This window comes from Paecilomyces variotii (genome assembly GCF_004022145.1).
Source record: "Paecilomyces variotii strain CBS 101075 chromosome Unknown C8Q69scaffold_1, whole genome shotgun sequence".
NCBI classification, from domain to species: Eukaryota; Fungi; Ascomycota; class Eurotiomycetes; order Eurotiales; family Thermoascaceae; genus Paecilomyces; species Paecilomyces variotii.
This window is the reverse complement of record NW_021167140.1, coordinates 4,797,458-4,811,037: the sequence shown is the minus strand read 5'-3', so window position 1 is coordinate 4,811,037 and position 13,580 is coordinate 4,797,458. Positions and strand designations below refer to the sequence as shown.

At 39.1% G+C, this 13,580-nt stretch overlaps 2 protein-coding genes across 2 annotated transcripts; one reads left to right on the top strand and one right to left on the bottom strand.

Moving 5' to 3' along the window:
- Positions 1-101: 101 nt before the first annotated feature.
- C8Q69DRAFT_397062 (anticodon binding domain of tRNAs-domain-containing protein) lies at positions 102-5,061 on the bottom strand (the record flags this gene model as incomplete). The annotated part of the gene is made up of 4 exons (XM_028627767.1): positions 102-415; positions 472-916; positions 964-4,791; positions 4,846-5,061. 4 exons carry the CDS (start codon positions 5,059-5,061, stop codon positions 102-104), a joined length of 4,803 nt encoding a protein of 1,600 aa, XP_028490019.1.
- Positions 5,062-10,622: 5,561 nt separating this feature from the next.
- Positions 10,623-13,514, top strand: C8Q69DRAFT_427697 (spindle pole body formation-associated protein-domain-containing protein). The gene is made up of 2 exons (XM_028628447.1): positions 10,623-10,802; positions 10,882-13,514. Exons 1-2 carry the CDS (start codon positions 10,763-10,765, stop codon positions 13,035-13,037), a joined length of 2,196 nt encoding a protein of 731 aa, XP_028490018.1. The 5' UTR covers positions 10,623-10,762; the 3' UTR covers positions 13,038-13,514.
- The last annotated feature ends 66 nt before the right edge of the window (positions 13,515-13,580 follow it).

The window sequence follows — 13,580 nt, the reverse complement described above, 5'->3', positions numbered from 1 at the left end:
AAAGTCATTCCTCGTTACAAATGTAATACCTGGAAGACCAAGATCTGTCTTGTTGACATCAGATAACCACCAATAGACATGAACTCCTGTCGTCGTAACTTTCATCTCTCATTTCCACGCGTCAGATCGTAATAGATGCACGATCCCGTGCGATAATTGTAAATAAATGCGTTCGAGTAGCTCTCCTTGCCGTCATCGGCGTCACGACTTTCGTTTGCAAGATCATTGAGTAACTCATGCACTTGAGTTAGATATTTTCTTTCAGTCAGAGGCGCACTCTGGATGACAGTGCGCCAGCTGTCGGGGTCGGACAAGCGTGTGTCTCTGATTGCGTCGAGGACATCGTCTCTCGTGTCGATGGCAGCGATAGGGCCGTTAAGTGCCTTGTCAGCTACTTCACGAGCGCGCAGAAGAGCTGCAGTCATGATTAGAAAGATGCAGTATAGTAACGGTAAAAAGTGATAAGCTTACCAGATTCCACGATATTTCTTCTGTTGGTCTTCTTGTTCCTGTGCTGTGAGACCAAGATGCGCACATCATTTCCACGATCACCGGCAGAGAGATTGCCTTCCTGCTGGTTGGACAATCTGTGCAGCTTTGGATGTTCCGCGGTACCTTCGCGTTGATTGCGTGCGCGGATCTCGTTTCGCAACCAGGGAACTAGCTCAGAGCTCCTCACGTCGAACTCCTCCTTCGGGAAAAGACTTCTGACCTTCAAGCCACGCTCTCTGCTATCTTGCTTCACAATGACAATCCAACCATGATTGTCATCTCTGTATCTTGCAAGGAGCTCCTCAAGTGATGAAGAATCAACAGCAAGCTCAGCGCTGATATTGTGCGCCCATAGCTCCTGGACAGTCTTGATACCCACAGTACGCAGAACAGTGGCATCAAAGCTCGCAACGAGAACATCACACTGCTGCTGTCAGATAACTAATCTCATATCTGGGACTGGGATCTTACTCTTCGAGTGCGCCAAAATCCCCCGGTTTCCGTCTCTGAACTTTTCAAGAATGTTTTACTTGTCGCTTTCAGATAGTCGAACATGCTGCTGCTTAATTTGTCCCAACTCAAATTGAAACCGACTGCATGCGGCTGGGACCGACTGGAGAGGACCCGAGGATTGAATTCCTGGATCAGTCGGTCATATCTACCACCAGCGGCAAATACATCACGACTCTTGCTGTCAAAGACGCATTGGAAGAGGATACTCCCCCTGAAGAACTTGTCGTTCAGACTGCTCAGGGGATTCACGTAAACCTTTCGCTTGATCTCAAAGCCTTGAAGATACGAAATCAGACCGTTGATGCGAGCGAATATCGGCGGGAGCCTCTCAGTGTATTCCGTGCCTTCCATGATCGTCTCTAATTTATGCAACACCTTTTCTGGAGTATCCCTGAAATCGAATCTCGCCAGATCATCTAGAGAAGTAGACGCAACGCCTATGGAAGGGGCACGAAGCTCACTTCTTATTTTCTGCATGGTCCACTTGCCCACGTTCAGCTTGCTGATGACCTCTTTCACAACGGGGACCTGAGAAGGAGTGATACGGCAGAATTCCATGATCACAGCGAGCAGGTCCGAATGATTGATGAGGAAACACATGGGCACGGCTCGTAATGGCGGGAACTCTTCGATGATTTCATCGAGCACTTTGATGACCTCGGCCTCCTTTAAGGCGAGATCCAAAGTATTGTGGGAGACGATATCAAAGTCAGCTTCCCTGTGGGTTCTAGGTTCACCACCATGAGGAGATTCCCTATAGACGGTACCAAACGCGAATGTCCTTTCGAGCGAAGTGTGCTGACGCGGGATCGCGCGAGCGTTTGGAAGAGTCAAGTCGAAAGGAAGCTGGACCAGATTACCTGCGGAGTCTAAGAGTCTCACGACGCCATTGCCATAATGCCCTGACCGAGGGAAAAGCAGCTGCCTCGAAGTCTCGACTGCACCGTGTCTTCGAAATATGGCGGTCAATTTCTCCTTCACCAATCCCTGAACGAGCATTTCGTTTGCTGCTGGAGTGCCGCGAGAGTCCAGATCCCACGTAATGTCTTCAAATCTCTTGGGAGACTGGGAGAAAATCGCGGAGAGGATTCTCTTGTAGTCTGGAGAGTTTGGCTCTGAAAGAAGACGAATGATCGCTCGTCTGAATGTTTCTTCTTCAATCTGAAGTGGGATTTTACCGCTCTGAAGAAGGTCTGCGGCTGAGGGGCGTTCGCTTGGGCGGTGGCTGAGAAGCGACTCGATGATCTCGCCCTGCACAGCTTTCTCCGGAAGCTCAAAGGTCGCAGGAAGCGTATGAACCCTTTCCCTAATTGCTTGTAGGGTCTGGTCACGCTCCATGGCTGTCTTGAGGGGATGACACATCTCGAAGAAGATGACACCCAAAGAATACATATCCACCTTCTCGTTGTAGTTACCACCGGCGACCGATTTCATCTCTGGAGCAACATAGTAGGTGGTGCCGATGCTGCGGGTGAAGTTGCCAGCATATTCGGCTGCTCCAGAGGAGAGCACCGCAGTGGAAAACTGGCCACTTGTAGCCAGACCGAAATCTCCGATACGTGGGTTGTTAGCGACGTCAATGAAGATGTTGTCAGGCTTCAAATCCCGGTGTATTATGCCATGGCCGTGGATATGGTTCAGTCCATCCAAGATCTGGCGGAATAGACGCCATGAACTGTCAATATCATCGTAGAGTCCATTCCTGATCAGGTCGCGAAGAGTGTGCTTCTCGCAGTACTCCATCTGTATGTACAGTGTCGTGGTAACGGGCCGACCTTGGGAGCCCGACGTCATTCGAGCAAGTTCTCGACCGTCGCTCGTTGACGTATGATCTCCATTTACATATTCGTTATCTTCAGTGGCCGTCCCATCGTTCTCCTCATCTGTGTCATAGCCGAACTCGACCTTAGGATAGCCACTCGAACTGATATAATCAAGGCCACCAGTCGTACTGTATTCATACTCGGTCTCATCATCCCCGTCACCTTCATCTCGGCTAGACAGAGGGTCCCCATCCGTGGAGGATACTGCCTCTTCATCGACGTTGTCGAAGTCTTCTTCCAGCCATGCGGTGTAGTATCGTACAACATAGGGGTGATTAAGTCGTGAAAGCAACATAATTTCCGACAAAGTATCCTTGAGTGCCGCAGAGGATGTCTGGGAAATCTTTTTCACGGCGTAGAAACGACCATCTAGCTTGTTTCTTGCCTTGACCACTTGGCCAAAACCCCCCCTTCCCAAGCGACCTGCTTCATCGAAATCTTGGCCGTACCGTGAAAAGGCAGGCATCACACCCTGAGAATCAAGTCTAGGGCGTCTTTGAAGCGAAACAGAGTTCGATGCACTTCTGGGCATGATCAATGGGACATCGACACGGAAGAACTCGGATGCTTGAAGCTGAAAGGCTCCAGGGCGCTTCTTAGGATCTGGTCTGAAAATCTCGTGGAGCAGATCTTGAAGCGGCTCTGAGAGGTCGAGTGAACCCATCAGAGCATTGGCAGATGTGTGCCGCTGTAGAACATCCTTTCCAAATGCCATCTGGAGAAACACAATACCCAGATCCCATATGTCGGTCTTATTCGTTGCCGACACACTGTCCTGAGTGAGCTCTGGTGGCAACCAAAATGGTGACTTTGAGGTTGCCAGAGATTGCTTCGTGCCTGAGGGATGGGGCAACGCTTCCTCAACGCTTGCCTGCAATTTTACAGTCGTGTCGCCCGCTGGGCTTCGAAAAAGAAAAACACGAGTAGAGTTGATGTTGCCATGAGATATGCCGCAGCGATGATAATACTCAAGTGCCTGTAGAAGCTGAAGCATCCAAGAACGAATGATCTCTACAGAGACGCTGCCGATAATGTCCAATAGCTCGGACAATGACCCTTTATTTGCGAATTCAAATAGCACGTATATGCGCCATGTGTTGTCATAAGAATCGTACGCATCGAGTGGTCTATGGATCTTGAACCCGATAAAGTCGACCAGATTGGGATGTCGTAATTTCTTTAGTGACTCCAGCTTGTCCTCGCTGGTCCGCATCTTTTGGCGGAAAGCTGGTGTCTCGGGGCCCTGCTCATCAAGAAAAATCTCTTTCAGAAGAAGAGGGGGTGCGCGCAGCTTGTCCTTGTTATCGCGGACTGCCGGCCGAACCGTGAAGGTCTCCTTGTCGTGCGTGCTCTTGAGCATAGTCTTCCCCCAGATACCACGGAAAACCAGAGGTTGGCCTTCATTGTCATTCATGACCAGAGGAGGGTCGAAAGTAATGACACCCGGAGTCTCCTCCGTGGGCTCCAGCAGATTGCCATCCATATTGGCTATGCGACTCTTCCTCCTTGAGATCCTAGACCGTTCTCGTTGCTTGAGTTTGTCCTGAATGAGCTGCTGTAGCGTTCGTTCTTCCTCTGCTGTTTCTGCCTCCTGCTTACGTAGCTCTTCCTGCCTGAGTTGTTCAGCGTGCTGGATCGCGACTGCCTCCTGTTCAATGCGTTCTTCCTCCAAGCTTGGGATATCCTTGTCTTCCGCTTGCGCCTGTGCTGCGTCCTCGAGAGTATCTTGGATAGACAGCGCAACCTCATATATCATCTCAGAACCGAGCAAGGTTTTAGGTTTGTTCCGAACGATATCCTCGATCCTTGATTTTGCTCCGCGACGGAGATCATTTAATTCTTGCAAGGAAAGCTGCGGCGCGGTCTTCGGGTACGTCGCTGGAAGCTCGACTACTAAGACGACTGCGATATCAGGATTCGAGGAGGCTCGCAGTCGAAGCTTGAATGCGACATCTGAGGATTGCTGAGACAACCGTTAGCATGTGAGCATACTGCAATCATGAGTCCATGTACGTACATGCCACGCTGAACGTCTGTTCTCTATTTCTTCGAAGTCATCGCCGTAGATCGAACGCAGTGCTTCCGCTTCGTTTTGATGGATTTCTCGGTAATTCGTGGTGGCTAGGAGTGGCAGAGACACAGCATCTGGCTCCAGAGGGGCCGACTTGTCATCAGACCCTTTTGAGCCATTCTTCTGGGCATCTTTATTCGTTTTCTTGTGCTTGTGAGGCATCGCGGGGGTCCTTGAGCGGCGCGGAGAAACTGCATCCGACGGTGTTGGCCCTTGTCACGTGTGAGTGACAAGTGTTGCAGCCGAAGCTGCAGGCCTCTTATCTCTTGACTGACATGCTGAACAGTGAATGAAACGAGGGAGTGAATGAGTGAGCTGACGGGCAGAGCAGTGAATGCAAGTATGTACAAGTGAGTTTAAGCAAAGAGCGGTATTGATAGACTTCCCGCCCCGTCATTTTTCCGCCTCAGCCTTAACTGAAGGAAGCTGGAGAAAGCTTGCTTGATTGGATCTAGGAGCTAGGCGAAGCCTATATGGGCTCGCCTAGGTCACGTGATCACTAGGGAGCAGGGCGCCGAAAGGGGCAGCCGGAGGGGGCCTTTAACACCTACCCTTATATTAAGCATTAGGGAATATATAGCAATTATCTAAATAACTAAATATAAATAAATAGGACTAACTAGAAAGTAGATAGTATATAAAAATAAAGAAATAAATAATTTAGTTATATGGTTAAGTAGTTATAGTTAAGCTAAGCTACCTAAGCTATATCTAGAATTTTAGAATTATTAGCCCCTTAATAAAACTATTAATAATATTATCTGCTAAATTAATATATTTTAAATTAATTATACCTTAGGCAAGTATATTATAGATATAGTAGAACTATATATTAATATATTTAAAGTATTTAGTGCTAGCAGAAGCATAGATTAAATCTTAGGCTCTATTATTATTAATATTTAGAATAATTAGACTAGTATTCTTTATAATATCTATATTAATTATTAAATAATATATCTACTAGGCTTCTCTAGCAGCTTTAAAAGCAGCTATATATTCTGCCTTATTAGAGCTAATTAAGATATAGGTTTATTTACAGATTTTCTATAAAATAGGTCTGCTAGTAAATATAAAAATATATCTAAAGATAAAATAATATTTATTATAATCCTTAGCATAATTAGAATTATAATAGACTTATAAGAGTTTAATATCTCTATTACCTTTATAGTATATAATACTATAGTTAGGGTATTTAGCTAAATAGTATATAATATACTTTAAAGCTATATAGCTTTTTAAAATTAGACAAAAATTCTTTTTAATTAATAAGCTTATAATTTTAAATAGATTAAGGTAAGTTTTAATAGCTAGCTATTAGCAGCAGCTAATATCTTATTAATATTCTTTAGTATTAACTATAGAACTAGGCTTATTATTAATTTAAAGCTTAGAATCTATAAAAGATTCTATATAGCTAAAATCTTTTTATCTAAAAGATTAGATAAATTTATATATATACTCTATTTAAGTAAGCTATATATCCTTTTTATTATAGGAGACTTTTATTCTTAAATAATACTTAATAGGCCTTAAGTTCTTTATTTTAAATTACTTAGAAATATTATTATAAACTACTTAAATAATAGATTACTTAAAGGCATATATAGAAAAGTTATTAATATAGATAATAATATAGATATTTTCTATAATAATAGAGATTTAAAGGTAAGAGTTATATAGAGATAGCCTAAAGCCAACACTAAGTAAATACTCTACTAAAGTATTATACTATATCTTTATAAAGGGGGTTAATTTATAGAGAGCTTAATCCAGTTTATAAACTAAAATACTATCTTTATTTTTATAGAAGCTAATAGGCTAAAATATATAGATATTATATTTTAATTTTTTATTTAAGAAGGCCTATATAATATTAGCTTAAAGAATAGCCTAGCTGTAATAAATAATAGAGGCTATTAATATATTAGTAGTTATAGTAAAGACTACTAAAATATAGGTTATTATATTAAATATAATCTTATCTAATATATTACTATAGATAATTTAGTAAGCTTTATAAATAATTAAATTATTAGGACTTTTTTTCTTTTTATATACCTATCTGCTAGATATAGGATAGGTCCTAAAGAAGAGCTTATCTTAATAGACTAAATACTAGTATTTTTACTTTACTAATAGGTTAATTTCTTTCTTTATAGCTTCCTGCTACTAAGGAACTTTAATATATATTATAATAGCTTTATATAACTTAAGAATATTTAATTTCTCCTAAAATAAAATTATATAAATTCTTATTAAATTAATAGGTTAGTATTAAATAATATTAGAATCTTTAATAAAATTAATTTCTTTATTATATACTGCAGGATCCTTATAGTTAGTTAAATTTAATATAATAGCTAAGATAATAAGCGCTAGCTTATAAAGCTTAGGGCTAGGCTTTACTAATATAGCAATATTATTTATATAAAAATATAGAATTTATACTACTATTTTAGTAGCAGTATTTAGTAATAATATATTGCTTTTATTAGATATATTAAAAAAAAGGACTAATTTACCCTTTAAGAGAAGCTTATTTAATAAAGTTTTAAGGCCAGTTAATAAATAATATACTAAAGCTCTAAATTAGTACAGGTATAAAGCTATAATAGGGGCATTCTTCTAAGCTTAAACTAAGACGCGCTATTTAACAGGCTTAATATTACTGTTATAAGATATAGCTCTTAAAGTATAGTTATAAAATAATAGAACTAAAATAGGGATTTAATTTATAATATATATACTATACTAAATAATATATAGCTAAAGAAAGTGCTTTAAGCTAGAGTTAATTATTATAGCTCAGGCTTACTCTATAATAGTCCTTATAGAGCATTTATTTATACTATCTTGCTAAGGTATATAAACAGCTATAGGTTTATAGGCAATGCCTAGTGTCTTAAAAAAAATATCTAGAGCTTTAATATAAAGCTTATTATCTAATCAGATATATATAATTATAAAACCCTCTATATTTAATTAATATATTAAATTATTAATAAAGAACAGAATATAAGCTCTATTTACTATAGGATATACCTATCTATAGCAGATAGTATTATCTATAATTAATAGCGTATATTTTATCTTAATATAATTAGGGAGGTCTTTATTTATTTTATAATCTAATATATATCTACTATTAATAATATTAATATAAAAATATTTAGCAGATACTATAGCTCTAAGCATAGGCCTTTATAAGACTTATTTAATAATTTTAGCCTATTAATAAATAATATAGAATAAGAGATCTTTAGCTTCTATAATAATAATACTAAAAAAGAGATTATATATTAAATAGAGCAGATCGCCTTAATTAATATAACTAAAAATTTAATACTACTCTATTAAGAATCTAGTAATATAATAGGGAGATAGGGCTTTAAATAGTTTAAGATTAACTAATTAAGTAGTAATATTCTATTTAGAAATATTTATAGCAGTAATAGATAAAACAATATAAATCTATTTATTAAGAGAGGATATTATAAGATATATAAGATATTTTTACCCTTTAGGAATAATAATACTATAAAAACAGCTATTTTCTAGGGTCTTTATAGTAAAATATTTATTATCTTTATCTATAGAGATCTTAAATCCTTAGCTCTTTAATAAAATAAATAATAGAATATTATTATTAGCTTCTAAAGCATAATAAATATTAGAGATAAATAATAGAATATTATTAAATTATATTAGAATAGTATTAATTCTTTAAGATAATAATTATTTTTTATAAATATCCTTAAAGTAAGCTGTAGAAATTCTTATAGATTTAAATACTAGAAATACCTCTCTTTAAGTAATTAGGTAGATATCTAATCTAATATCTAGTATTTAATTCCTCTTTATATAATATATAGATATTACTCCCAGTATAGCAGAGATACTATTAATTTAATAGATTATAAAATAAACTAAGGGATTAGGATTTAATAATACTATAGATTTAGAGATTATATTATTCTAATTCTACAATAGATATAGTTTAGGGTATATTATCTAATATCTCTCTATAATATAGCCTAATTTATTATAGACACTATATAGTTTCTATAGAGCTCTAGGTCTTAAATCTGTAGACCTTATTATAGGCTTTAATATTATTAGAGTATTTTAAACTATTAGTCTCTATATAGATCTAATATTAGTAATAGTCTTTTTATATTAGATAAGGTCTTTTAATATCTTTCTAATATCTAGATTTTTAATATCTAGGTATTTAATAGTGCTAGTAATATAAAACTATTTAAAATAATTATTTGCCTAGCTAAACTCCTATTTAATAATAAAATTTAAGAATTAATTATAAAAGAGATCTTTTAGCATAGTATTAAAATCTTAAAGCTTAGTAAGAATATACTTTATCTTTATATAGGTAGAGATAGGCAAGATTAATATAAAGAGATTAATAAGCTCTATAAATTCCTAGCAGAGCTTAACCTAATATATAGATCTAATAATACTAAATTACTTATTTAGCTTTAGCTAGATATTAGTAATAATAAGCTAGTCTAAAAATTAAATAATTTTAAGGATTCTTAGGTCTAGCAATATTATAATTTAATTCTTTATAATAGATTAAATAGTTTTTTATTACTAGCTATCTTTCTTAGGTAAAATACTTTAATTAAAGATATTAAGATTCTTAATATTTAGATTATTAATAGCGAGCTTAAACTGCTAGCTTTAATTTTAAAAATTGCTGCTATTTAATTATAGTTAAGGTATCTTTAATTATTTAAGCATATTATTAATTTATTTGCGCAATAGATTAACTTTAATATTATAATATTCTTCCTACTACTATAATAAGGGGGAATTTAATAAAATAATAGGATTTATAGTTAATACTAACTATAGTATTAATTATTAATAGCCTTAAATGTTTAAATATAGGAATAAACCCTAATATATCTCTAACATAATAGGACAGATATTATTTAGTTCTTATTCTATAAATTAATAAAGAGTCTCCTATAGGAAAATATATAATAAAGAAATAGTTTTATAAACTAACTTTATTAGAATATTATAAGAGATCTTTATATAAGTCTTCTCTAGCTATATAGATGCTATCTTAATCTCTTCTTATAATTATTTATTAAGAATAAGGTCTATTAGCTCTATAAAAAGGATTAGTTTATTTAATAAAAGGTCAGCTACTTGTTATAATATTAAAATAGCTAAGAATCCTTTAAATATAGCTGCCTATATATATATAATAGGCATTAAACTATAATTTAGATTTAATTAGATAATTAATAAAGCTTTTTTAAAAGCAATATAGTGTCTAGAATAATAATATTATTATATTATATTAGACTATAATAAGTAACTAAATATACCTATCCTTAAGCTAATACTTTTAATAATTAGGGCTTTTTAGGGGTTTATTAAAGAAAAATTTTTATAGATTAATAAAATATTAAAATAGGGTATATTTTAAAGCTATAAAAGCTTATAATAGGTAAATAGAACCTAAAGAATTTAATAGAATAAATAAAATATTAATTTAACAGGTAACTAGCTTATAGCTTAAGGGATAAAAATAAGGGCGATATAACCTAAAGAAAGCTAAAGAAAGCTTACTTAATTAGATCTAGGAGCTAGGCGAAGCCTATATGGGCTCGCCTAGGTCATGTGATCATTAGGAAGCAGGGCGCCGAAAGGGGCAGCCGGAGGGGGCCTTCAACATTAACGCCCCAAGAAAGTCTAATGCGGATGCCAGAACCACCAGGTAAACAAAGCGCATCGTTCCACGTCAACCCAATGGGGCTCGCAGTGCCATGTGTCTTGCTTCCGTGTGCGTGACTTGAGACCAGCTCTTTTGTTTTCAGCGGGCAAAATGTTGGGTTGGATCACTGGCCAGAATGGGGACGGAGCAGGTAAAGGAGCCCTGGAAACGCGACCTTGCTTCCTGCCTTGACATCAGAAAGATAAAAAAGATGATACTGACTGGTGCAGATGACTCTAGAGTCCTCGAGCCCCCAGAAACCCCCGCCCCTGTCTTCGCAATTCGCGCCTTCAAGAGTGCCCTTTTCGGCACTCCGGGAGCAGAGGACGACGCAGATGGTGAGCGGAACATACTGAGGAAGACTCGACCAGTAGAGCTCCCGCGAAGCAAAAATGAAGCACCGAAGCCATCAGCAGATAAGCTGGTACCAATAGACATGCCCAAAAGAAAGGATTCGGACAACGAGATGCCACAGCCGCCGCCTGCAGCGTCTCCTACCAAGAGTATCCTAGTTACGCCAGGAACCACGTCCAACCGCCGGAAGACTGTCTCTTTTGGTGAATCAGTCATGGATAATGAACGCAAGAAGGATGAACAAGCGTCCAAGGCAATTAAATTGACACCCTCGGGGAATGTCAGTAGCCAATGGACGTCGACTCCGCTGGATGGCAAGAACAAAGCTCGAAGCAAACTTACGCAAAGTTTACTCGATGCTCGGAATAACCCATCACTTGATCCGCCGAATCTCGATTCATCGAAGCCCGTTAAGACCCCTCAGGGGACAGAATCTGCGACAAGAGACCAGCTAGAGGACGATCCGGAAGACGTGACAATCAACCTGGACGATCCCCGTTCTCAATCAGGGAAATATTGGAAAGCAGAATTCGAAAGCTATAGGATGAGAACAAATCGCGAGATCAAGAAACTTATCCAATATCGATCCGTGGCGAAGTCCTACGCCAGAAAGAAGGATATGGAGTCACTACGCCTGGCAGAGAAGCTTAGAGAAGAAGAGGCCAAGGTTGCGGATATGGAACAGCACGTTTCCAACCTTGCTTCTACTATGGTTGGCACGGGAGGCGATGCCGATAAGGAAAAGCTCATTCAAGACCTCACGAAACAGACAGCTCTAGCCTTACAGTATAAGCACAAGGTGAATAGGCTACGGAAGCTCCTCGAACGGCATGGTGTTGTCGGGAGCGACGCCGAACAACCCGATGACGACACGGTCTCTGAAAAGAGAGAAGAGGACCTTAGGAAGACCCAGCAAGCATTGGACCAAGCGAATGCGAAAATCGAGCAACTATCACTTCAACAGGCAGATATGGAAAGACTCCAAAATTTAGCGCGGACATTCGAAGAGAAGGCCGCCTCTCTCGAGAAGGAGAATACACGGCTTAAGCAAAGCCTCACGCGCGTCAAGCAGGAGATGACCAAGTATGAAGGCCGGCGGAAGGAGAAAGAAGCTAAACTGAAACAACGGGAGGCCAAGCTTGAGGCCCGAAACCAGGAATACCGAGGACGCCTGAAGGCTGCTGCCCAGGAACGACGCGATGCCGAGCAGTCGTTCAACGAGGAACGTAAACGAATGCAGGAACGCATTGACGCATTGCAAGGCACAATCACAAGTCTCGGACGGTTTAAGACTGGTACATCTGGTGCGGTTCATACTTACAGCCCGACGAAACGCCTCTCCGGGGTCGAAGCATACGATTTCGCAGTAGAACCGCAAACCGCATACGTCGGCAAGCAGCGTGAACTCGAGGAACCCGGTAGCCCCAGCCCTGCATCCAAACGCGATAGCCGTCAGATGCGGAGTAATGCTCCCAATGGCGTCCCTGATCGATGGAGACTGTCCAAAAGGCCTCCTATGGATCATGATGATGAGGACCCGATAATCACCCTGGAGGGGTCTCCATCGAAATACCTTGCTTATCACTCTGACGCCCGTCGCACGAAGGCTGCTGAAGCTGTTCCTCCCTCATCGCCTCCTGACTTCTTCCCTACCGAGTATCGATCACGCGTGTCACCCCAGAAAGTCCAATATGATCAACCTAGCCGTCGTGTCTTGCCCTCTCCTCGGCCTACAATGATCAATTTTTCTGCAAGTTCCGACAAGCCAGAAGATCATGGAAGACACAATACACATCGTTCCAGGCAGTCTCGTCATAGAACCAACAATCTGCCTCCTGTTTTGCATACTGTGTCGGCGGAGCCGGCCTTGTTAGACAATGGCCGGACCCTAAGTCTGGCAAGTGTCAAACGAGATGCTATGTCCCCCGAACGCATAGCTGCCGCCCAGGCCAGGCTGCAACAGAGAAAACACGAGAGCAGAAAAGGCGAAGAGCTCCTAGGGAAAGAAAACATGAAAGCCTACGTTAATTGATCAGAATTATTTTTTTGCTTTTACGCTGCTGAAATTGAACTTGTTTTGCATATTTGTTGGAAGTGGTGTCGCTAGAGCCGGGAGTATGGCGTCTTCGAAGCGAAGCGAAGCATTCTTAGCGGTATGGGATACGGCGCAAGTGGTTGGGTTTTTGCTTCCTTTACAACCTGCTTTGCTTCTTATTTTAATCCAGCCATTATCCCTCAGTCTTGCTTCTTCATTTCTTTCATTACTCTTCTTTTTTCTCTTTTGTCTCTTGAGTTCATTCTCTTTTCAATGGGATATACCCGGAGACCCGAGTCGTGGTTAGCGTTTTTCAGTCGGTTCAAGTCAGATTGGGAAATTATATATTTTCTAGCCGCTCAATCTTCGCTCGCGGCAAGTGTTCTTGAAATGTAGCTGTTTAGGTCAGTATTACTCCCTACTGTACAGCTTGGACATTCAACGTATATATATATATATATATATGCGACTTGTCTGTTGTTTTACGGAAAATTGTAAATGGTAAACTAATCTATTAAAGAGAGCATAGATACAAAGTAT